At 30.2% G+C, this 27,200-nt stretch overlaps 1 protein-coding gene across 4 annotated transcripts in view; it reads left to right on the top strand.

Annotated features, from left to right (window-relative positions):
• LOC139086033 (GATA-binding factor C-like) overlaps positions 1-27,200 on the top strand; it is an 87,526-nt gene that overhangs the window by 46,449 nt on the left and 13,877 nt on the right. For all 4 annotated transcript variants that reach the window (XM_070634306.1, XM_070634309.1, XM_070634307.1 and 1 more), the window contains exons 4-5: positions 5,542-5,593; positions 5,690-5,783. In XM_070634306.1, the coding sequence (XP_070490407.1) occupies positions 5,542-5,593; positions 5,690-5,783 (146 nt within the window). The remainder of the gene's footprint in view (positions 1-5,541; positions 5,594-5,689; positions 5,784-27,200) is intronic.

Below are 27,200 nucleotides of genomic sequence, written 5' to 3' on the forward strand. Positions count from 1 at the left end.
ATTGTGATTCAATTTAAAAATCATTTCTTATGGACGACAATAACTGCATTCAGATTGGCTTTTAAATGCTTCCCAATTTGTTGTTTTTTTCTTTCTCTCCCATCTTACATCGTGAATATTATCTGGTTATTTAATTCAATATTAAATTTATTCACTGTCTGCGATAAATGTTCACTTCATCTCATGTTTTCAGTAGCTCGTTCTTTCCAAAAAAAGGAATATAAAAAAGAGATTGACCAAAATCAGCTACACGATCGTTATGAGATCTGTTTCTGTTTTCAACAGAATTTCACGTTGTTTCGACAAAAACATTAAAAAAATATATATTATAATAATATAAAGTCAAGTAGGGAGAGAAAGAAATGGACAAAAGGAACAAAAATTATGTATTTTTCTTGTTGTGAAGACACCAAACGAGAATTCGAAATGAAGTTTTATATTCAAAGCAGTTAACATAAGTTTTATATGCATATAATAATATTTGTGTGTCTCTTACTCATTTCTCTTATTAAACAACATGTCAGGCTAGTCAACACACTCATTATACTTAACTGGGTTGGTCGAGAATCAAGGAAAGTCGGTCGTAAATCTTCAAAATTGAACTGATGAAGATTTTTTTAGTTCTCAACGTATTTTGGAAATTTGAAATTTTCGTTAAAATTTTGACGAAGCGATAAAACTTTGGATTTAAGAAAACCGTTAAATTTTGAATTTTGGAAAACCGTTAAATTTCAAAATTTAGAAACCTGTTTGAATACTAATCAAAAAGCATGAAAATTTAAAATTTAGAAAACTGTTAAAATTCAAAATTTAAAAAACCGTTAATTAATTAATTAAATCACAATCAGAAAACAAACAATCCCCAATCAAAGGCAATCTACAAAGCCACCAACAACTTCTTAATGTTTATAGTCATTTCAAAATACCAAGAAACAAGTGAATGAATGAAAATTGAAATTAATTTCTCAAAAAGTTTTAAAACTTTTGTAATAAAAATGAAAACAACGAACGAGATGATGATCCTTTTAACCGTCCATAAATCAGTTAGTTAACGATGTTTCCATAGCAAAAGTGACACCACACAAAATATATAAAAATTATTTTCTCTTTCGTCGAAAGATATACAGAACAGAAATAAAAAGGTAGAACAAGATAGAATGAATAAATAATATGAGGAAAGGTCGTTCAGATTTATATTTTATTTTTTTCGTATAAACTCTTAAATTCTTTCTATGGATTAGATGGCATTTGTTGAAATAAGTCGAGTGGCAACAGGTAGAGCGCCAGCATAAAATAAGGACATTTTTGAGGATGAATGAGGAAACAATAATAATGAATAGCAATAAATAGAGAAACAATAGAGAGAAATAGGATAGAAATACAATTTTATGACTATTTGTCTCCACATTGATTGTCATTGTCAGCATGGATTCGTCTCATCATATTTCTTTCTGGCTGAGGACTTTAGACTAAGGCTGTAGATTGCCAAAAAATATGAGACATTTCTTTTGCAAGTAATTATGATGTTTGGATTTAGTCATTCGAAATAATGAGATCCTAGCAATTTCATGCTCTACTTCTGCTGAATTTACTTCCATTCCTTCACATTTTTAATTCATTATAAATGCAACACAAAATGCCATAATTGATGTTAATATGAGGAATGTAACACAAAACTATTAATTTAATTAAATGTATATGTTTGGCCTTTATAATAGAGGTGGATATCACAATTATAGGATAGATTATACATTTTCAAATGTGGGACAAATGTAATTTAAATGAAGAGTCGAGTCGGTTGCTTATATCATTCAATAAGTTTGGGGAACTTCAGGTTGGATTGGGGGAATTTAATGCTTAGAATTTGTTGTGGTTGAATTTTTGGGATTTGAACTTGAAATCCACCAAAAAAAAATAAAATGTTTTATCGAACGGAGATTTTATAAAAATTCGAAAGGAGTTGAACCAATGTATCTTCATAACATTTTGCTTAAAGTCATACACTGTTATGAGCAATTGAAATCTTTATAACATCTCGTGCAAAATACCAATTTAAACTATTATTTAAACTAATTTCTAATCTAAAATTCAAAGCCTTAGCTAAGATTTTTCGAAGATTTGTAGCCTATGACTCTCTTAGAGATTCTCATACAGATTCCTAAAGACAAGCCAAGTATAGTGAGTACTTTATTGTACGTGTATTTAGAGTAGCGTAGCCATACTTGAGTACATTACTAGCTACAATACATTACAAATGACCTTTTCTAATCACCATTAATAAAGGATCAAAAATTCATTGGAATTTTTATTGCTTCCAAAAATGAAATTCTTTTGGACGTCACAGCTGACCTTTAGGTAATAAAAATAATCAAAATTTCACTTTGATAGCCCCTGCCTACAGGTGTTTCCATTGGCGATAGCTTCAACACCAAAAATAAAAATTTTCAGTCATTAGTAATCTCTTTTTGCTCTCAATAGCCTCAATAAATCTGCCATCTTAATCTCATTTAGATCATCTTCAAAGGTCTAACGGAACTTGGACGTTCCAAAAAATTTTATTTATTTATTCAGCACTTGACTTGAAGAAATTTATAGACGATAATAATAATAATAATTTTTAAGCAATCATCATCAATTTGTGCCTTCTTTTTAAAGGAATCAATTATTTATTTTTGCGCGCATTCACTGACTTTTGTTCTCAATTAAACACACAGCAATAAGTTTAATTTTTTTGTTGGAACCACGAATTTAACATCCCAAAAAACACTGTCTGTATTATAAATTTAAATGCAATAATTTGTTAATGTATATAAAATATATACAAACACACGCACATTACAGCTCCTCTCTCGTGCCTCTCTAAATGGTAAATTAATGAATCGACGATGTTACAATGAAGGCAACATCAGTAATAATAATAGTTCATAACATTGCCATACATATGTATGAAATAATTAAAATTTACACCTGTTTGTCGTTTAGAGTTCATTCTTGTATTTCCTTCTACCATCCGTCTATCCATCCATCCATCCCCACGAATATGTATAGCAATAATAATAATAATTCTATATGAAATATTTTTGAAAAAAATAATATTTTTTGGAAGTTATTCATGTTCGGCATAAACACCTTGTAGTTTCTTGTCGTCATACTATATCCTCCTTTCTTTCTTAAAGGCTCCGCTGCCAAGAATTGACTTTTTTTATTTTTGAGGGTAGAAAAAAGAATAAATTATTTAGTTTTATGATTTTGTAGAGACATAAAAGCGACAAGGAACTATGATGCGATATAAAATATTCAGGTGATGTCTTGCTTTAAGACTCTTTGCAATTTATTGTCTCAGATGAAATAAAAACTAGAGAGACCGGCCATAAAGAGCGAAAATTGAGGTTGTTGCGATGATTTTGTGCTGAAATTTTAATGCTGTTGGACTGGTATGAGCTGAATTCAGCTGAATTGAGAAGATACTAATTGAAATCAGCTAAATTTAATCTAATATGAGCTGAATTTGGTTAAATTTATCTATTATAAGCTGAATTGAGCTGAAGTTCAGCTGAAATGAAGCTAAAATGTGCTGAATTCATTCATTGAGAATTTAGCTTAATTGCTAATTTAGTTTAAAAATGAACTCAGTTAAAAATCAGCTGAATTGTGCGGAACTAGATAGAATATTAAGGAGCTAACTCCAAACCTAAAGAAGCACCTCCAAAAATCTTAAATTTTAATTGTCACGAAATAAAAATTTTCAATGAATTAAATTTTAATAAAATTAATTTAATTTTTCCCTCGTTCGCGCATAAAAAAGGGAACAAACTGAAAATCTTAATGACCATAAATCTTAAACCTGAGATTTACTTTTCAACGGAAAATAACAAAGCCCCCCGAAAAAAAAAAATAAACATATATACATAAAGTTATGATGTTAAGGGTCATTTAAACTACATTTCACTGACTAGAAAATTTCAAGTAAATTTTAATGCGATTGTAATCACGATAAGTTTCAATTTCGTGATATTTATGTACATAACATGCGATAAATAAATAAAATAAAGCGTCTTTCATTCTCGCATATCCATAAAAGAAATTATTGAATCATCAAAAAATTAATGACCCTCGTCATAAAGTTTTGTTTTATCATAAATTTAGAAATCTCCCGCACAGCTAAACTATATAATTAGATTAATCAAATTAATATCATGATAATCTGATCCTCACAATCTGAAACATACTCTTTCGTAGAAGCGCCTTTGAAATCAAGAAGCTTCATCCAATCGTCTAATTTGCATAGAATTATATTTCTTTTGCGAACCAATCATTTCTTCAATACTCGATTCATACATGAATGTGTATCATCCATAAATAAAAAAGAATGTGATGCCATAAAATTATATACACATTTAACCATCCTCTTGCATGTATTCTCACATGTTCATAATATATTTTTACATAAATCGTATATACGAAATGATTTATTGGTGAGAAAAAATCATTTTTATTTTGCGATATTGTCTCCCTCGACTTCTTCTTCTTCCATCATCTTGTCCCACGTTACTTTAATGTTCCACAAACTGAATAAATGTACAAAAAATAAAGAGTAAAATAATAATAATATTATTATATAGCAGAATGAGAAAACGAGGATGAGAAAGCACAAAGAATTTAAATGGCGATGACACCTATAATTCCGAGAAATTTGACTCTCACAATTTTAAAATTTTTTGCTGCATCGATGCGGGCAAAGTTTGAATTTTTTTGTATCTCAAAACGCAGAAAACCTTCAAAATTTTTTGTAACGGTCGTTTCAATTTTGAATTTTTACCGGTCATTTCAAGTTTGAATTCTTAACGAACATTTACAAATCTTTCGTTAAATGGTTCATTTCAACTAAACAACAGCATAAAATCATCTTATCAGCAATAAGATCCTTATATTAAGCTATACAATCCCTAAACCAAAGAGTAAGTCACATATTCAGTAAACAACCTCCAATAACAGTTAAAAAAGTTCAATATTTCACCTCAATAATGATATTCACGCGAAAAAGGCGAAATTGCGTAGTTCTGATTATGATGATCTTCATGCGACAGATGGATCATGAAGATAACATTTAAGCTGAACAATAAAATTAAGTGAACGGTGAGAGAGAGAGAGAAAGAGACGTGAATTAAGTCTCAATTAGGAAATTTAAGAATATTTCAGTAGCTTCTCGGATTACTTCCAATAAAATTGATATAAATTTGACTTTTATTGATATTGTCATGAGGAACACTTGTAAGAGGAACACTGTGAGAATGAGGGTACCTACATGTGTTTTCGGTGTGAAATTTCATTTCCATTGAATGTGAATCATAGCAATCATTGTGAAAATATTCAAATTATTTGTTAAAAAATACAGCACAAACCTTAAATATTTCATAAATTCTAACAAAAGAACTTTGCCATTTCCAACTAAAAAAACATTCTCAAATATCAAATCCTACAAAAAATTTAAATAATTCAATACATTTATTGTTATTTCTTTTATTTTCTCGTATTTTTCAGAAGGTAGAGAGTGTGTAAATTGTGGTGCAACATCGACACCACTTTGGAGAAGGTATGAATATTCATGAATTCCCTCAATAAACAGAAAGATGTTAAGCATAGAATATTAATTATGAAAAATATTTTTTTGTTAATTATATTCTTACAGAGATGGAACTGGACATTATTTGTGCAATGCCTGTGGATTATACTATAAAATGAACGGACAGAACCGTCCACTTATCAAACCCAAACGAAGACTTGTGAGTATCTCGCTTATGTGATCATTCTTGTTAATTTTTTATTATCAAACGCTACCAGAAATGAGAAATAATCCAGTGAACGTCAAAACAATCATTTGACAGCGATTAAAATTCATATCATAAACAAAATTATAACGAGAATCGTTTCTTGTGGAAAAAGAAAGATTAAATTAATTAAGAAATCAGCTTATCCACACACAGTCAACGAAATTTTTATTGGGAATACGAGAAAAAGAGACGAGAAGGGAAAAATAAGAAAAAAAAGGAGAAGCTTAAATAAAATAAAATAACCAAAAAAATGTTCTCATGCTCGCTTCCTAAAGAATGAGCAGCAACGGCAGTATAAAAATCAATTTAGACAAGCTAACATCTTCTCCTTTATATATCTTTCTCCTTTAGATGAACAATTTATTATTATCATTTTTTTCTCTTCATTTCGTAAATTTTGAGCGACTTTTTGGGGACTTGGGGACGGGTTTGTGTGACATTTTGGCGGGAACTTCTAGTTTGTCATGAAAAATCTTCAATATTTGCTTACTTAGTAATTCTTTCTATTCAATTGTGCACTGCTAAGTTAGGTAAATCATAATTGAACTTAATTTCAATTTAAAGCTGCTTAATTAATGTAAAAATCACCAATTAATTAATTTGCTCAATTTTTAACGAAACAATCTTGATTCAAATTCTACAAAACCGTTAAGATTTAAATTCATTCGATTTCATTTAAATTCAAATTCTACAAAACCGTTAAAAATTCTTTTACAAATAAGCTAAAAGCAAATCGTCAAAATGCGCCCAAAAAATCATCAATTCCAACTCGCACATCAAAACTACCTTTTCGTCGTCGTCGATATTTGTACACAAATGAGATGCGATGAACTGAAAAGCCATTTAATAAACACAGAGCTATACAAATTTTTTTTAATCTGGTTGTTTTACAAAATTTAAATTGTTATTTTATTCAAAAGCAGTAAGAAGAAGGTAAAGAATAAAAAAAAAAATTGTATGTTTCCCATATCTTCTTCACATATTAAATGTAAAACGCCACAGCTGACTCATTTGTGTGGCGTACGCAAAAATCACCAAAAACATGATTCCTCCTTAATGCTATGGCGCTATAATAAAATTGACGATTTGTTTTTAGCATTTTTAAATTGTCATCAAGTCGTGGAACAGATAAAAGAAGATGAAAATAAAGAGTTGTGTACACATGTGTGTCTACTGCGGAATGTATTATGTCTGATTGCCTGCGTCTCCTTATTGAACATCCCATGATACAATTTGAATAAGCGGTAAAAACTAACCATAAATAAATAAGCATAAACAACTCAAAGAACAATGTTCAATTAATTGAGGCAAAAGTTTTGTTCTTCTTCGTCATGTAGTCTTCCTCTTTCTCTGCACTGGAACATGAATTCCTTTATACTTTTTACCTTCCTTTTTTCTGTTTCCATGCAATAAATTGAATCAATTTAATCGAGGAAAAATTTTTCTTTTCTTTTCTTTTTTTCGCTACTGTCAGTGGCTTTAGTTCTGTTTTTGTAACAATGTAAATATGGACAAATAACAAAAAGAACTCGTCTGAACATCTATTCAGGCTTGAAAAACTATGTAACATGAAGCTTCTCTTGTTACACGCAATTTACATGTTAACAGAACATGAGCTGTTTATGGTTTTGTGCTCGTGTGGATGATTTGGATGTTAGATCTGGTAGATGTTGGATTGTCTAGTTGGAGATGGAATTTTAGGGATTGTGAATGGTTCTGAGATTCTAGAGCTATTAGTTCTTGATTAAGGCTGTCAATCTAGTTGATGTTGTAGATAAAGAAGCTATATTGAATGGCACTAGCTTTATGTGGTCAAGAGATAACATTTCACCGTCGGACAAACTCAATTAAATCAAAACTTTCACCTGTAGCATCCTCAAAGTATCAAAATCAAAACTTCCATATCCCAAAAAATACTGTCTGTTAATCCAATTTGACCTTCCCAAGATCATCAAAGTACCATCCCCAAAAATAATTCTCGCGATTTTTCATCTCCAAATTCCAATAAACACATCTTAATTATCCACCGCTTCACATCTGACAATCGCTTCCTGTCGCGAATATCATGTTTTGGTATTTTCAGTCTAGGATACACATATAGGTATCCCATCATATCTCTAGACATGATTATTATTATTATTTTGTCTGGGCAACGATAAAAAAAGAGTTTCTCACAATAGACTGGGAAGTTCAAATGCGAAGCGCAATAAAGAGGTCAGGAACCTCGCATTGCATTTTACTTGTAATATCCTTATGAAAGACTTTATTACGTTTATGAGAAGCGTGGAATAAAAGAGTGATATAAAAAAAATTCACAATATACATTTTTTGATACAATTTTTATCGTATTATGGCTGGGAAATGAGCAAGTTGATGTGGATTGTTGTGGGATTGTCTGACTGACTGTTAGTTTTTTAGGGGAAATGAGAATGTGAAGAAGCATTTATGCACTTAGTAGGAGTCGAACTTAGGTTAGAGAAGAGCAGCTGGATTAAGCTAGTATATAGTGAGATTCGAACCTTGAATGTCTCAACTTTAACAACTTTCTTAACTCGACCTGAGGGTTTATTGAGATTTGAACCGGGAATTTCAACTTTCTTCAATTGTACTCCAGGCATTGGGATTCGAATACAAGATTCTAAGTTAACCACCTACTTTCTTGAGCTCTACATTGCCAATCAGTCTAACATCTTCATTGAGAGTCTTGCAAAAATGCACTTTTAAGCTGCACACTTGCAGTTATCACTCAAACTTCATTTTTTGTTGTTGTTCCTTCGTCGTTATATGACTCGATGAACGCGCAGACCACATAACATTTTGCATATAAATTTTTCTCTCCCTTATAAAAAAAATATAATTTTTTAGGTATATTGCAAAAAAAAAAAAAAAATTAACGAGGTTTAGCCCCCTTTTGGTAACAACAGAATTGTATAAAAAAAAAGAGAAAGAGCTCAATTTCACATAAAGGAAAACGACTGTAGAGTGCGGAGGGCGTCGATATTCATTCGATTATTGAACATTGAAGTTGTTTTTTTTTTTTTTTGTTACGATCGCCTTTTTTATCCACTCTCGTTTATTGTGTCGCGCTCGCTTAGCAATTTTCAGTATGCTTTTTTTTTGCCTTTTTCACATATTCGCATTCTTCTTTTTCGCACAAGCAATATCGATGCTCGTTTAATAATGCGAATATTATATATGTATATACATATATAAAATATGTTATGTTGTCTGACGAATAGTTCTAACAACGATATTTGTTGTATTAAAATATAAAACTTCGCATGATAAAGGAATATATCAGCAAATATAAAAAAATGTGGAAAGAGGGACGTTTGGGCATGAAATTGGTTACTGTAGGTCGTGAACAATGCGATTTATAATTATTGCCTTGCAGCTCATAAATGTATGTATACATATGCATGTTCCTATGTTTGACTTGAAGGAAAAAAATCATCAAAATATACAAGATTAATAATGTTCTTACATTAAAGAACAAGTTCGACTTCGGGGAGATGGGAATGAAAAATTATTTTCAATAAATTATTGGCATGTACTTCTTTTTTTTTTGGTAGTTTCACCAAAGGGTAGATCATGGACAGGATATTTCTAATTTTCCTGCTCTGGAATTTCTTGCTCAATTTTCCAAAAAGGTCGTCATTTTTCCACGATTCAGCAGAATCAATCAGCCATTACCGCTAGCGCAGTGCTCTTAAATTCCATCATTATTGCCTAATTAATTATTAATCATTACACAATGTGCCCTTTTAAAGCCTTCTATTATTTTATATCTTTTGCAAATCATCCATTGGCAATTCCAGTCCTCTGACACGATTCAATTCAAATTTTTATTAGTTCTCTTTTTTTTGTTATTTATTTTATTTCATGCTTTTCAATTGGAAAAATCCAAAAACAAAACAAAACATAAAAAAAGAAATCCAATTCAATTGTTAATGCACATTGTGGAGTTTATTGTAAAGTCAATTCTTTCAATCAAATTATTGGACAATTTTTCTCAATCATTTTCAATATAGTATTTTATTATAAAAAAAATAAATAAATTTTTTGAATTGTTCAATGTGTGCAATCAACTTTGTTATCTTCGATGTTTTACCAGAGCTAGAATGTTGTAGAGAAATGAGTGTTTGAGGATTCAATTTGTCTTATGTGTTTTTGCTGAATTGTGCTGAATAAGTTGCTGAATTCCATTTATTAGCTGCTAAATAAGTTGCTGAATTGCATTTATTAGTTGCTGAATTATGTGAATAAGTTGCTGAATCGAACTGAATAGGTTGTTAAATTGAATTGAATTACTATTTAAGTTAGCTGAATTAGTTGCTGAATTGCGCTGAATAAGCTGCTGAATTGATCTCAGTAAACTGAATCACATCAAAATGCGTCTCTAAAATCCCACAGCACAACTTTAAAAATTTTCCATCAATTTCACATTTTGCATTCTTTTCTTTTATTTCCCACGATTTTCATCCATCTCTCTATTACGCTTAATTTTCCTCCGCTCCATGACTCTCACTCGCTTACCCACAATAATCCAACCTTTTGTAAAACGTAGAGAATAAGCAAGGAATATTGTCAAGCAGTAAGCGAGCAGTAAATAACAACACAAAACTATTGTTTACTTTCAGCGACGTGTTTGTTTTGTTGCAGTTTTGCTTGTTCACTATCAATTTTTTCCACATTCTTCTCTTTCCTTACCTCCTTTTTTATGTTTTTAGTGGGTTGAAAAACAGAAACAAAAAAAAAGAGCTTGGAAATAATTGTTGGATGAGAAAATCTACAGGTGTATTTGTTGGTTATTGACATTATAAAGAAAAAAAAATATTAATTGTCTCTTTATTTATTCTCCTTCTGATTTTCCTTCTGTTGTTCTTGTTGTCGTGTTTATTTTCTTTTAATTAATGGTAATTACTAGTTTAATTGGAGTTAAGTGAACTTGTTGGAAAAGTTCCTGGGAAATTTTTCTTGTCACTAAGAAGACAAAAATTAAGAATCTATAGTTTATTGGCAACTGGAGATAATTTGAGCTGAACAATTGCTGAATTGAGCTGAATAATTGCTGAATTCAGCTGAATACGTCATTAACATTAAATTCAATTGAATTTCAAATAAAAATACTAATTAGTCCGAATTGACTGTTCAAAATTTAATTAAAATTAAAAAACCTTTAAGTTTATTCCCGATTGCACCTGTTTAATGTCCTCATCAAGCTCTCATCAAAAGAAAATCTATAAAAAATTTAATTAAAAATTGTTAAAAATCTAAAAAGCTCCCAGCAGATGCTCATTTAAAATTGACATCTAATAATTGATTTCCTGCAAGTTCATCATAAAATTTAGGAATATTAATCCACTCCATAGGAGATTAAAGACTACGCAATAGTCAAAAAACTACAAAAAATTAATAAAATTTTATAATTTATTCGCATATAATGCAATTTTATATAGTGTAAAATATTTTAGTTAAATCATTAATAAGGAAGGAATTTTGCATGCTTATGAATATCCATAAGTCTCACAAGGCGATATTTTTGTGTCTAATTTAAAGACGACAAATTTTTATTTAAAAAAATGATTTTAGAATCATTAAAAAATTAAAATCTTATTTATGGCAAATATAATTTATGAAGCGCAAATATGTTAATTTTTAATTAAACTATAAAAATATTTATTTGTGAAATTTTAACGGTTTTTGCAGCTTAACAATCAGATAAATTTGAAAATGAATCATAAATTTATGAGGATTTTGAGGCTCGGATTTGCACTATAATTTATATTTGAGTTTAAGTTGAATAGCTTTAAGTGTGAATTTTGTGAAATTGGGAATTCTTTAAATTATTAATTAAGTTGAAGGTTCGAATCCTTACAACCAAATTCTTCGTATCAGGTCATTTTACAGCCTTTTTTTTTGGAAAATTTCACAAAATCCATTTTATTTTCCAAAAATTTGCAGCAATTCCACTCCATTCATAAAATCCAAAATTTATCAAGATGTAAATAATAATTGTGTCACATTACAAATGATTTGTCCATGATACTTCCTATACAAAAAGGAAACTTTCTGTCATAATTATCTAATTATAGATTGAATCCGTAATTTTAAATAATTTCACTATTTTCATTCTAAGTTATTAATAACGTCAGTAACTGTGAATTCGAGTTCAAAAAGACTTTATCATACCCATTCTCAGCATATAAAAGAATTATCTTAATGAAGAAGAAATTAATTTACTTGTTATTATTAAAATGTGTCACATTTTTATGACTATTTTACTTTCTGCCGATGCTACTTTAGAGATAAACATAAAATAATAGAAGACACGCAATTTTTTTGTGATGATGGGTAGCTGTGAACAATTTAAAAAGTCAACTTCGCGGAAAATCTTTATTTTTTTCGTTTGATATATCAAGAATGCAGCACAAAAGAATTTGTGAGAAAAATTAATTGTTTGGGAGACACAAAAAATGTGTGAGGAAGAATTATTAAATTAAATTCTTTTTCTGGATGGACTGTATTTGGAAAGAATTGTTGGGAAATTTAACGGATTTGGAAAGAATTGTTGGAAAATTTATCGGTTTTATTTTCAAAAATTCAAATTTTTTAACGACTCTCAAAATCTCAAAAATTTTAACGGTTTTCAAAAATTCAAAATTTTATGATAATTTTTTCAAAATTTATTTTAACGGATTTTTTAGTCCGAAAACTTTCCAACAAATCTAGACCACTGCTTCCACTCTATTTCAACTACTTACTAATGTCTGGTACTGAATAAAATATCTTTTTTTTATTATTACAATAAAATTTGTACAATGACTTTGCATTATGCAGCATGAAACTCATAAACATGCCTATACAACAGCGAGAGAACAATTATGACATGAAACTAATCAAGAAATGATTCAAGAGAATTTCCATCATAATTAACATTTTTTTTTTTTATTTCTGATAATGAAACTGACATGTGAGAGAATATTTTGATGATAATTCAGCATGTTAATGTTGTACTTACTGAGTTAAATATATGGGAGAAGAAAGACGAAATGAAATGAAGAAAAATTGAATGTAACCTGACACTTGAGGAACTTTATATAATTCTTACAATAAAGAAATTCTTTTTTTTTTATTTTTTGGAGCTTTTTAATTGCGGCGCCAAAAACTAATTTACATAATTACGTAAGCAAATTAATTGCCTCAAAAAAATAAGTTTTCATCTCCTCTCCACACAGCATTCTCAATGTTTTTTTTTTTCCTGGCCTTTATTGGCTGGCACACTCTTGAGATTCTCTCATTACCAGATGTTTCACATGATCAAGCAGAAAAATAATATAAATTTTCTTATTAAATGAAACAACACTTAACATGATGCCAAATAAGAAGAATGAAAGAAATCATAACAAATGTAGATCGTGAATAAGCAGAATGTAATAGCAATAAATTCTTTTATAAAAATCAACAAATCACATTTCTAAGAATTCTTCTCGTCTCTCTTAAAACATTTCTTCTGAAATATCATCGCATAAGTTATGTTCCTCGACTCTAGCACAAACTTTTTTTTTTTTGTCGGTTAAGAAATGGAAAAAAAGTTTTATTTTTTTGTATTTGGTGAACAAACAAGGAGTTGGAGAACAATTGATACTAAACAGCTAACTTGTCCATTCGATCGATTTTTGGATGTGATTTTTTGTTTATGGATGAGAGGTGCTCAGGGTAGGCAATTTGGGATTGAATGACTTGTTGAGATATTTTTGAGAATTTTTGGATTGTTGCAATTTAAATTAGGCATTTTGTCATTGATTTAATGTGTCAAAATTGAGAAAGTATTCAAATAGTCTGAACATTTGAAGGTTCGAATCCTACAGAATTAAATGTTATTTTTACTCTCCACTCTTACATATTTTTTTGTAATTTTTACATTTTTACCCCAAATTCCCTCCTAACTACACCTCTATATCATCCATCCAGTTCCATTGCATTAAGAAAATATGGGAAGCTCACATCATATCAATCACAAACGACAAACTTTAAGAATCTCAAATTACAATGTGACCATTCTCAAGCTACGATGAATATATTGAAAATTCATTGCACACCCTCGGATGGTTCTCCATTCCAAGTTCATGAATCACATAACTTTATAGAAGGCATGAAAATATTACCCACGCGCAATAGGAGGTCCTTTCTTATTTCTCATACAATCCATTCTTGATATTTTTTATATGGAATGAGAGATTTTTTTCTGTTGGTTTTATCGCATTTTTTTGGGAGATGAAGATGGGAATTTTTTTGGGGATCTGCTGGAAGGGCTTCATGAGATTAGGACTGGGACACACTAAGTTGTTGCTTTACAATGGTGCAATGTTTCTTAAACTGTTGTATGTGACACAATAATGTAGTGTCACACTAGTGTGCAACACAATGTTGCATTGACTATGAAACTAGGTTTCGCGACACAACAAGGTGACTTAGATTTGTGGTTTAGTGTGTTGGACTAGGAAAAGGTTAAGAATCACTGATTTACTGAATTTTGTGTCTAAATTGATTAATTTTGAGGAATTTCGGTGTTTTTGGAAATTGGAAGAACTAAATCTATAGCTCACTAAATTCAAATTAAACTAATTCCCTAAAATGCTCCCCAAAAATTGAATAAATTCAATAAAATGAAATTGTCAACGATAAAGATGGAAAATAAGAGGCAGACCTCTTACGGTGTATCATTCAATAATGATTATCATCTTATGGGAAAAACTCTTTCACTGAGGCTGTCTCGAATGCTTCCGAAAAAATTAAATAAATTTCATTTTAAGATATCCAAAATTAAATAAAAGATTTCTTGTTGATTGATAATTTATTGACGGAATTATGAATAAAGAAAAAAAAATAAGATTCGCATCCCAAAAGCTGTGTCTATGTGTGAGAGAGACATGATGCATAAGTGGTCTCCAAAACACAGTAGGATATCGCCGTGTGATATCGCGATGAGGCAGGCAATTATGTTAATTAACGATTGGATAAAGCTTATATGATTTTTCACGTCCTCTACAACTACTAGTCTCAGTCCACATTTCATCAGTAACGATATTTTAATTTAAAAAAATGCTTGTAATACAAATACAGTCACAACGGACATGTGGACTATCGTGTATATGAAGGTAGAAATAAAAACATGTCATTTAATGTCATGTGTGTCCATAAAATTTGAATATAAATTATAAATATATGAAAAAATAACCATCAAAAAATCAAATTATTTTTTATTGATTTGTTGAGTTTGACTTGTCAGCAAATTAGTGTATAATCAGGTGTTTTGTATACACCACATACTGTCTGATAGCTGATACACTAGATAAACTCTGGTGAGGATAGGGAATATATAATCATGATAACAATGAATATCTCTCTCATATTTACATGTATCAAAAATCCCAAATCGATTACTGACTGTTCCTTCATTTTTCAATAAACTCAACGGCAGAAATTGTGTGGGAAAATTTTTCATGTCATGCACGACACACGATAATAAAAATATAAATATTAAATGAAATAAAATATTTTTTGTGTGATGCGATATTGGATGTGACAATTCCTTTCGTTTCTGATTCGTCGCTAACTGTCTTGATAAAGATGAATCAGACTAGGACACGAGTAGCTGCTAACTATATTTATTTATTGCCATTATTAATTTTTATTACTAGAATCACTAAATCATCTATGGTTAAAAAGGTGAGACTTAATTGATGACGACTCATAAAAAAATTAACAAAATTGATAGGTATTGAGTTTCGGACCAAGATTCTCAATTTTTATATCTCTTTTTTTTTTTGTTATTTTGTCTTAAATGAAGACTTTTAAGAATGCAAATTTTTATTTAAATGGATTTTCGATTCTCATTTCAAATCGATTATTTCTCCTTAAAACAAATGAATATGCTAAATTTATGGCTGATACTTTTTTGCTGGCTAAATTAATACTAAATAATAGTTCTGATAAATTACTAGAGTTAATAAAGTATTTTTGTTATGACATTTCAACAATGTTTCTAAAGTTGAACGATCGGTTTTGATTACAACCTGATTTTATGAGAAGATTTTAAGTATGAAGGATGATTCAGCTGGATTTTGAGATTGGATTTGATGAGGTTTAATGTAATTCTGTTGAATTTAGCTCATAATAGTGATTAACAGGTTATTATTAAGTTCAATTCTAAGTGTATTTGCTAAACTTACTAATATTCAGCATAATTCAAATGAATTTGGAACTCTTTAGTTGAATTTAGCTGTGAATCTTCTCAATTCAGTTCTATTCAGCTCAATTCAAAGTTATTCAGCGCTTATTTATCCTAATTTAGCACAACTCAGCTCAATTTATCTGGATTCAGCACTATTCAGCTAAATTCATCTGAATTATGCATCATAGAATGCTATTTTCTACGATTATCAAGCTGAATTCAGCAAATTCTCAACATAAACAATCTCATTTCTAGATTAAGAATTCCCTTAATTCAGCACACAACTAGTAATGTAACAATTAACGTCCTTAATCTCATTTAACTCACTTTACCGCCCAACAAGCCAAAATCATAAATCTCTTAAAAAATGGAATCAAATTTTCCCCAAATTAAACAACAAATCATGACTCAATTCTATTGAATTTCAACACCCTGTCAATGTAACAATTTGAATGCAAATATAATTCAACAGAAATGAATCTTTTTGTTTCAATTTTCTAATTCAGCAATTCACAAAATGATTCCAAACATGAAATGTCTAGTTATATGTGTTTAATTTTAGCATTTTTAAGCCATTACGATCGAATTAAACAAACATTTTGGTGCGTGAATTAAACAACTTTCATTTATTATGTATTTTATGCAGACCTTTACGCATTTTTTGTTTTTTGGGTAAATGACTATCATCAGAAAGAACCATTCCTTTGCTGTTTGGGATTAATACATTTTTATTTACTTTAACTCTTTTTAATTATGATTATTGTGCTGTTACGGCACTGTACATGTAATATGAATGTTGCTGTTGTATAATTTTCAAATACGATATGCTTGTTTTACAATCTTAATTGTTTTTTATTTGTATATCAATTGAGGGATTATATTTACCATAAATGTATAAATTTTTATTGAATGATAAGAAGTTCACCGACATTAACAGTGCATATATTTGCATTGAATTGCATTTATCGTCCAAAAAATATCTGAAATTTATTTTTAATTTTAATACATTAAATGAAAACATTAAAATATTTATGTCCATTATAAGTAGTTCATCAGGAAGTAAATGAAAAATGGTTGGATGGGGAAGAATTATAAAAAAAAAAGTCATTAACGTGCCTTACGCGCCAACAACACTCACATTTATTATTTAATTAATTGTTGGAAGTCGTAGTAATTTTTATTCGAATTTTATTTTAATTTGGACACGACTGATGAAAATGTAATTATTTGATTCTTTTTCTCAAATGAATAAGTAGCTACTGGCAGTAGTTCATGAAATAAATTAAGCAATTGCATTTCATTGCATTCATTATGCCATTTTTGACGTAATTTATTTGCTTTTTTGAAGTATTGCTGAATTTATTAATTGTGAGTTTGCTGAAACCAGCACTGCTGAACTCATTTTAGTAGTTTTTAACTGAATTCAGCACTCTGAAAGTGAATTCAATTCTGTTTAGCTGGATTCAGCGCGATTTAGCTCAATTCAGTCATTTTCATCTCAATTTAGTCATTTTCTGTTGAATTCAGCAAGTTTAAACTGAATTCAGCACTATTCAGCTAAAATAAACACCCTGAGATTGAAAATTTTCATATTCAGCTAATTAAAGCACTTTTTTCAAGTTGAGTTCAGTACTGCAAACCTCATTTTCACTGCCCTAAATGTTCACCCACAAAAATACAGCATCAAATAAATCAAACCGCTGTGCCACGAGAAAAATAATTAAATTTATTTAAAATTCATCACTTCTCAAGTTTTTATAACCTAAAAAATAAGGAAAAGAAATAAATTAAAATACATAAAAGAAAGCGATGGAACTTCTTCATTCGATTTATTTCATTGTATCTTATTTAAATCCAATTAAAATAATTTGAATTGCACCTACGCACAATAGCTTATTTTTTTTGAAGTTCTCATTCTATCCAATCATTACAATCATTATTGTTATTGGCTATAAACTTTTCACCTCCAATTTCCCATCATCATAAAAAGAAATAATTTCTTTTTGATATTTAAATTATAAAATAAGAAGTGGAAATGGGAATAATGGATAGAAGATAATTTCTGGTTTCAAATCATAATAAAGGAATGAAATGAAATTGGAGTTTTGATTGTTGCTGAGGTGTTTGTTTGTTATTGCTGCGCAATTGAAGCTACAATCTTTGTTGATCTATCGATTTAATCATAAATTCTACTCTGATTTCCTGTAAAATTTGTTAATTTAGTTACAATAAGGTAATGGTAATGAAACTAAGTTTTATGACTATTTATCCAATCTCATACATAGTAAAATAGCGTGTTTGACTTTATGACCATAATATTAGAGGTATATATTATTTCTAATGGCTCTATTAATGGGATAATGACATGTAAGAACCTTAAAATTTTCACTTCTTTTTTTGCATCAAAATTAAAATCTTTTGAGCTCATCAGCATTATATAATTGTTATTTAATTAATATCAAGTAGCTTGATGCATGCACAATTGAAATACGCAAACAATGAGTTGTATTAAATCAATTGAAGGCTGTATAATTACTCCACAACCTTACCTTACCTGCCAGTTAGCACAATAATGTGTGTATATGTATACTTAGATTAATTGAATAATAATTCTGATTTATGGTTAATAAGTACATAAACAAAAGTGAGTAAAAGGACATAACCGAAGAGAACCTGTTACATGAAAATAATTTCTAGGCACGCATGTTGTGTGACAAAATGATATTAGGCAGCGCTGCTTACATTCATCAATTATTCTCGACTTGTAAGAAGCAGAAATTCTTGACTTTTTTGACTTCTTCTTCGTCGTGTTTAGATTAAAAATACTTTTAAAGCTTAATTCCTTGGTGGTCAACAATTGTGTGCCTCGCACTCTTAATTCTTGACACGGAAATTGTAGATAAATATCGATTTGTGTGCTATTTTTTGTCTCTATTTATCCTTCGCCTAGCCAAAAAAGTATATTAATGTTAAATGGACATAAACCATACACCAGGCGACAATCCTATTCACATAAAAATGACTTTTTATGACTACTTCTTTCACTTTTACACCAAATAATAGATGTATACAGTAATTGAATATTCGTCATGTAAAAAAATTCCCGAATCATGTCAAAGGTATGATTATGCTAAAGTAATGACTTCCAAAAAAATACTTGACACTCTAGGAACAACGACAACCATTAAATGTTTATGAAATTACACATTTTATTATGCTTGATGGTTGTTTTGTGGCATTCCTAGGTGGGATTTTTCTGTTGTGTTCTACTCACGGCTTTTAGACTTGCAGTTATGCATATTAAAGAATATTTTTCTAATTATGATGAATGAGCTTGGGGGATTCATGGATTTTTGAGGGTTCTGGACGAATTAATGAATCACATTTATGGGGTTGATCACAAATGACATCCTATAGCTGCACATAATGAATTGTGGTACAAACTCAATTCAAGCTATAGCTGACAAGCCACTTCTCATGTCTATCACAATTGACATTCCAAAAAAAAAAATCAAATTACAGCCGCATAATCAAGTCAAATTAGTCTATATATCCACTAATTGTGTTACAACCTGACAGTCATAAATTGACTTAATTAATTGGAGTTGCAAAAAAAATACAGCTCAATCTCTACCACACCCATATGTCCACAAATGTACAGGAATTATTGACTACTGTCTAAAATAAACACACATACACAAGGAAGTGACTGAAAAATGAGCAGTTTCTAAAATTAATCTTTATTTATCCCTAACAAAAAAAGTAGGAACTGCACAAACAATCCACGCATAGATAAAGAATCTAAAACATATTGATTATGTTTTTGCAATTAATATTGAAACATTTCACACATATAAAGTCCATTTTTATTCTGTTCCTTATTTTTTCGTCTCCCTATTCTTACATTGCATTATGTTCATATTTATCTATACAGTCACATTCAATTCCATGAGCGTGCGCGTTTTATCTGTTGAAAAACATCATAAAGAACATAAGACTTGATTTTATATTAATGATAGCAAGCATGGAGTAAATCTATGGCATAGTCATGTCTCTTCTTCTTCTTATTATTATTCCGCTCTTGTTTTTAGGGTGCAATGGAAGTTTCGTGACATGATTTTGTGATGAGATGGATTTTTTGAGTACGAGATGCAATGTGCTCCATATTCTAGGAAAACAGTAATGTCTCTCCATGAATATTCCAAAATGACCACCAATTGCCATAATTAATCCACAACCCTCTCAATTGGAGATCAAAATTTCGTTTATTATTCCATAAGTTTCATGTGGAGCAGCTCAAGCACTCTGGTAAAAGTTTCATTATTACGCACATTTTCGTTTACACTTCCTTAGTTGTCATGGAAACTGCTACCTCATATGTACAATTTTACTACTTTTCCTTTCGTTATTGTTGTGCTGCTTACTTTTCTTCTGCTGTGAGAGGATGAAGACAATGTGACGTGGAAGAAAAATAAGGTCGGGTGGAGTGAGTAGATGGATATACAGTAAAAGGAAAAATTGTACACAAAGAAAGTTGAGAAAATCGATATTTTTAAATGCTTGAATTGTTTTGTGTTGAGTCAAGAAGTTCCCCATTCATCCTCAAACAAAGTCATATATTTTTCCAATCATCGTCATCAACATCATCATCGTAAATCGTATCAGGAATAAGAAGTTTCCCCCAACGATGATTGAGAAGAAATTTCAATTCAGTTGCTGCATTTTGCTAAGGGCGTGGTGAGAGTTTAGTTGGGAAAAAATCTGGGGTTGTCATGTCGAGAGTAAGAGAGAACGAGAAAAAGGAAGGAAAAAATATTTTATACGGATAAAAATGAATATAACGAGCTAGAGGGTGGCTGATATCCGACTTTTCAACAATCATTTGATTGGTTGATAATTTATAGCATTGAATGTTTGTTATCGCCGTTTCCAGATAAGAGAAATTGATGGAATAAAACGTAATTCATATTTGTAGACTGACAGATGATGTTCCTTGATGTTTATAAATCCTACAGGAACAATAAAATGCAATGTGGACAGGAAATTATGAAGCAAAAAAAATGGGCAGATTCGACTTGAAATTGATTTTTGCTTTTGCTTCAATTCACCGATTAATGTTCATCCTCTCTGTTTGTTCTTCTGCTCTTCCTTCATGTGGTTGATGAGTGAAGGGGTTTGCCATTACTCATTGCTACTTAATTCCTAAACTGGATCTTCATCTGGATCTCAAACTAATACTATTGCGCGCCCCCGATTATATCCACAAATAAAAATCGTGTTCATTCATCTATTCATTCCATTCTATCAATCAATCAGAAGAAATCTGTCGCAAATCTCTTTAGGATTATAGTCATTGAGTGAGTGCTTATATGCCAAATGCTTTCGTAAACATTTTCACTCTTGCCCATTTTCGGGCAAAAAAGAATCTTGTCTATCTTGTTTTTATTTTTCTTCAATTCCTTCATCTACCGCGATTGCGTGAGAATGCATACAGCCATAGAATGCAGGTTTCTATCATCATCCGTTGTGCGGGGGCTGTTTGTCAGTGATGGATGACTTTTTGGGGAAATTGGATTTAAAGCTCAAGAGTCATGACTCGATATAGGAAGTATACAGTATAGGAAGTATTTGGATGTACATCACTAATGCACGACCTACCCGAGTGAGATTTAATAAATTCTTCAAATGAATTGATGTCGCTTCTGAATTTTTACCTATAAAAAGTATGGCATTTAGTCATTTAATCAGCGATTAGCAGCGCAAGGTTTTGGAATAATTAACTGACATCTAAATCAATCTCAGATGTACCAAATCTCTTAGCTACTCTCTTTATTATAATTTTTATTGTTGTAGCTATTATTATTAGTGCTTGTAAGTTCATGTCATTCAACTTAATTGGAAATCTCCTCTTCTTCGTATGGATTTATATCACATTTCGAGTTAAAAAAAGAAAAGAATTGAATGATAATTTGCAAAAAGTATATAAAGTAGAGAAGAGAAATTGATAGACATTGAGGAATGTACTTCCATTCGCTGCCACACACAAACTTTTTTTTTTTTTAATTTAGCATTCAAATTGATTTTTTTTATATAGTTTTATTCTCTCTCAATCACCGCTGATTGATTTAAGCATTTTTATATTTTCATTCATACGTAAGTTGGTAAGTTAAGTGAATGGGATGACTAACATGCATATCATCGTAATTAAATTTTCTGAAAGATTAATTGACAATTTAAAATGTTTTATTTTTGTGGCTTGTTTCGTGAAGGATGATAATTGAATGTCGGAGTCTTGTTCGAAGACAATTGTATGAGAAATTAATTTTTATTGACGAAATGGAATAAGAAGATGTAATTGGAGGATTAAATGTGCGATAATATCAGCTATAAACCTCACAAATCGATTAATAGTTGTGAAATCGTCAAGATGAGTGCTTCGGCTTAGATTGATGCTTTGAGTTGTTGATTTGGATGCTTAGTGAAGGGTTTTCTAGTTGGATGATGAGTTTTAGGCTTAATGCTTCCGATTAGGCTTGAATTCTATTACCTGAGTTGTCTTAAAGCTCCAAATAGTCATAAAGAGTCCTAATTAAACAAAGTTCAGATCCTAATCCTTAATTTGTCAATAAAACTCATAAGTTCAACATATTCAAGCTCCAATTCCTCTCATAACCCAAAAACTGACAAGATCAGATCAGCAATCAACAGAAAAATTATAGGTTTGCTTCCGGTTCATTGAACGATGGCATCCCAAACAAATAATGAGTGATAGAAGCTAGCTCACACATATTGAAAGGAATCTACATCCATTCAAAACTAGGAGAAGTGAATGAAATCAAAAAATCAATTTTTATGTCTTTGTGACCAACAACATTATTATATTCTCCGCAGTAAGTGCGCCACAAACTGCCGATTGCGTATTAATTATATATAATTTAACCATTTATCAAGTGTTAAAAATCAATTTTTGTATTCGAAAAAAAAAATCTTTCTCTTTATTCCTTTTCCTCTTCCATGTAATTTTCGTGTCAAAATTAACGTCTTTCTTTTCTCAGTCCAATTCGATCCGGGAGTGAGTGCTTAATTTTAATCTGAAAATCTTGATCTAAATTTACCGAAAAATCACTTTGTCCATTTGATTTGACCATTCTAAATAGTTTTATAGCTACTGAGGTGTGTATACTATAGCAAATTAATAACAATATAATTTCCATACCCACAATTCTAACCTACCTACCTACCTACTACGTATTGATTATATGTATTTAAATTCATATTCAGAATAGGCAAGAAGAAGAATAGGAGAAAGAATGAAACTTAATTATATTTTTAGTGTGTGACTATAATTTTTTAAAATCAATATTACACTTTTTTTTCCTACTATAGGCTAAAGAAGATTTATTTGTTGCCACAACAATTACAGAACTGTAAAAAATATATATATACAGTGCCTCTATTGAAGCAAGATGACAATAGAGGAAAAAAATTACAAAACAACTTTATAACAAAGGCAATTTTTATTCTACTTTATAAGAAATGAGCAAATGATTTAGTTTACTACAGCTTTAATAGCCAACAGAAATGAATTGTATGTACATAAAGGAAGAAACTTATTACTTTAATACATATATACACATAGCAGTTTCTTCAATACACAATGACGATGCAATATATGAATTTATTTCATTTTCGTCTGTTGAACTGCCTGTAAAGTCTTTAAAATACTTACTTTACAACTGAGCGATAGACAGGAATATAATAAATCAGTTCAAATTTGATTGTTTTTTGGGGATTTAGACGCATTTCAAATTCAACGATTTTGGAAATTTTAAAAATTTTCTCCGAAAAAGTTACTCAGTTTTAACTTTAAAATGCAAAATTCTCTTAATTTAGACTGTTATTTGTCGTAAAAGTAATCATTCAAGCTAGAAAAAAGTGGCAAAAGCTTTCTCTGACAAAAACGATCAGCATAAAATGCTTTATTGTCGAATTTTTGGAAGAAAGCATTCTCGACCACGTGGTCCAAAAGTCAAAAAGACTCAAAAATCACTCAATCAAACAAAAATCATGCTAAAACTATGAATCCTTACCTAAACGAAATCATGAGTTATCAAAAAAATAGTTATAGCTTGTTATAGACATATCATATTGAAAATAAAATCACCCACAGTTTCTCATAAATAGCTTTCTTACAATGTTTACAGAGAATATTGTATAGATACATGCGAGAGACTGAATGACTTTTAAAAAATAGCAAAATGTATGTCTCGAAACTCTTTATATCTATTTCTTATAGCCCATCTTCTTATTATTCCTCTTTTATAGTTAATCGATTGAAATATGAAAATTTTATATATTTTTTTTGTTTCTTCTTCTTCTATTTCCATTTTTATTTATTATTTGTGTATGAATTGATGTTTTTATTAAACGAGATGAGAAAAAGAACCTCGAACATGAACAGGTCTTTTGATTAAAATCATGCGAAATTGAAATAGGAATTTGTTTCATGTTGAGAACTTTTTGTTGATGAAAGCTCGTGAGGTATTTATAGAGGTGTAACCTATTTTCAGCCATTCGATTGACGGCTTGTCAAGAAATTCTCAGAATGAATATTTTCATGAAAATTGAGCTACAAAAACCTGTCAAGAAAACCAGAAGCTAGTTACGCCTAAAAATTAAACATTCATTTATTCCATAAAACCTTTAAAATTTAAATACAAAGAAGCTTAAAATTTGGATCAATATGGATACACAACATCAACCTGGATGGTAAAGCATGTAAAAGCACAATAAATAAATGCATAACAAATTAAGATTACTCTCATGTGACTGCCAATATAAATGTACGTAAAATTAAATTTGAATGGAAACGCATTCCTTAAACAAGAACAAAAAAAAAGAGAGAAGCCAGAAAAGCATCAATGCTACTTACTATATTGAATAAACAATAGAAATAATAATAAGAATAATAAATCGTGCTCTTGTCCTTACTTCATGTGACACACGATGCAACCTTAGTCCAATGCATTATTATATATAAATTCACGTGGATATATCCAAGTTTCGGAGAATTTGGTGGAACTTAATAATTAAATTTGAGAACTTCCATCCAACCATTTAATAATAAAAAAAATCAGTTACATGAAAAATTTCGCATGAACATTAGTCTTACTTATGTTCATTCTCCTTCCTCTTCTTTCATCCTATAAAGTTTTTTTTTTTGGATAAAATATGCTCACATGTATTGTTAATAGTACAATATAACAACAAACATCAGTAGCAGAGCAGAGAGAATATTCACAAAAGAAATGTTTAAATACACTTTTTTAACTTCCCAAATGAATTTCTCTTATCGCAATTTGATCAGACTACCAATTAAATGTGACAGTTGGATAAAGGAGTAAAAAATTATACTGTCACATACATCTGAGCAGTGGAAAAAAGGGAAGAAGAAAGCACTCTCACACACACGCTTTTTTTTAGATTTTTCTGTGCTCTTTTTTCGTTGTTGTGAGGTTTGTGTAGGGTCTTCAAGATGTCGTGGAATTTTTGTTGGGTGTCGGATGAGATTTGAGTTGATGGGAATCAAGAAATGCTTCAATTTGAAGTCTGTTGACTGGAATTTTGAGTCCATTTGGTCATATAAGCTTTAGACTTCAGATCTAGATGAAATACATAGAATCCAGGTCATACCATCCCTAACGAATCACAGAGCTGTATTGCCTATGTCTCTACAAACGAACGTATCATCCAGGTCATCCCATCCCTAATGAATCATATGAGCTGTATTGTCTATGTCTAGCTACAGACTAACGTATAATCCAGGTCATCCCATCCCTAATGAATCATATGAGCTGTATATCTGTCTACAGAGTCTACAGACTTAGTTTAACTACAGCCAAACATATAATCCAGGTCATACCATCCCTAATGAATCAATCCATCCATTCTTAAAGCTTAAATCTCACAAGAGACGACAATATTGAGCACGCAATAACTCTTAAAGTCTTTCCTATTCCATATCAAGAATCTCAATCCGCAACATCATCAACTACGCTTCTTCTTCAACTGCCATTTTGTTGTCTGTCTGTGAACAAATCTGAGTGCGATCTGGTGGGATTTATATCCATCAGACATTGTAGCACAATATTGCAACAAACATACAATTGTCAATTTCATAAATTGTAGCAATGGATGGTAAAAGTAAATTAATTAAAGTCATTTAGATTTTAATGGCTTATTAATTAATACCTCCGACTCCCTTTTTAAATCCGCACTCATTTTTTTTGCGCGTTACTGCTACTTCAAGCAGTGCTTTAATAAATTATCGATTTTTTTTTTCTTCCTTCTCTTCCTTTCCTCACATTGTATATTGTGTGTGCATTTTCATTTACAAATTAAAGTTCAACATGAAGTCGGAGAAAGAGAAGCAGCTTTAAATGATAATTTTTTTTTCTAACCATGGCCTCTGTTACATTGTTGCTCCACGCATGCTCCAAAATCACCATTTTTCTCTCTGACATTTGTACTATTTAGGGGTTGTAAAAATCTCTCATTCAACAATCCCAGCAGTTACATCTGATGTTATTTTTAAGGGAAAAAAGAAGAAAAATCATTAATATAAGACTTGCTCTGACTAAATTATATCGCATGCCATTGTCTCACTGATTTTTATCGACCAAAAAAAAAATGAATGAATGAATATTCAAGTCAAGAAGTCCTAATGTGTCAAGCTCATAACTCGCCGAGTTAACTGTATAAAGATTCAATCAGGCTATAAATCTTATTAATATGATCTTATCTAATGTATAGATTATCTATATCTAATTATGAAAAGTGATATGCGTTGATCCGCTAGTGTAAAGTGCCCAACCAGTCAAACAGACATTTTTATGTATTTCTCTTTATGTGTATTCTTGTTATTTGTATTATTATTATTTCTACAGTCAGCCACTGGTTTAGCATTTCAGCAATAAAATGTAAAAATTGTCTGTTCGAATAAATTTATATTTTTGAATATTCAGGCATCATGATAAATTATACTATCGAGTGCCTTTTTTTATCCAAAACTGTCTACTGTAAATTTTTAATTTTTTTGTGAATTATTAATGAAATGTATGTAAATGGCTGGT

Source organism: Chironomus tepperi, unplaced genomic scaffold (genome assembly GCF_022539635.2).
Source record: "Chironomus tepperi strain 1889 unplaced genomic scaffold, CSIRO-AGI_Ctep_v1 contig_85, whole genome shotgun sequence".
Taxonomy (NCBI): domain Eukaryota; kingdom Metazoa; phylum Arthropoda; class Insecta; order Diptera; family Chironomidae; genus Chironomus; species Chironomus tepperi.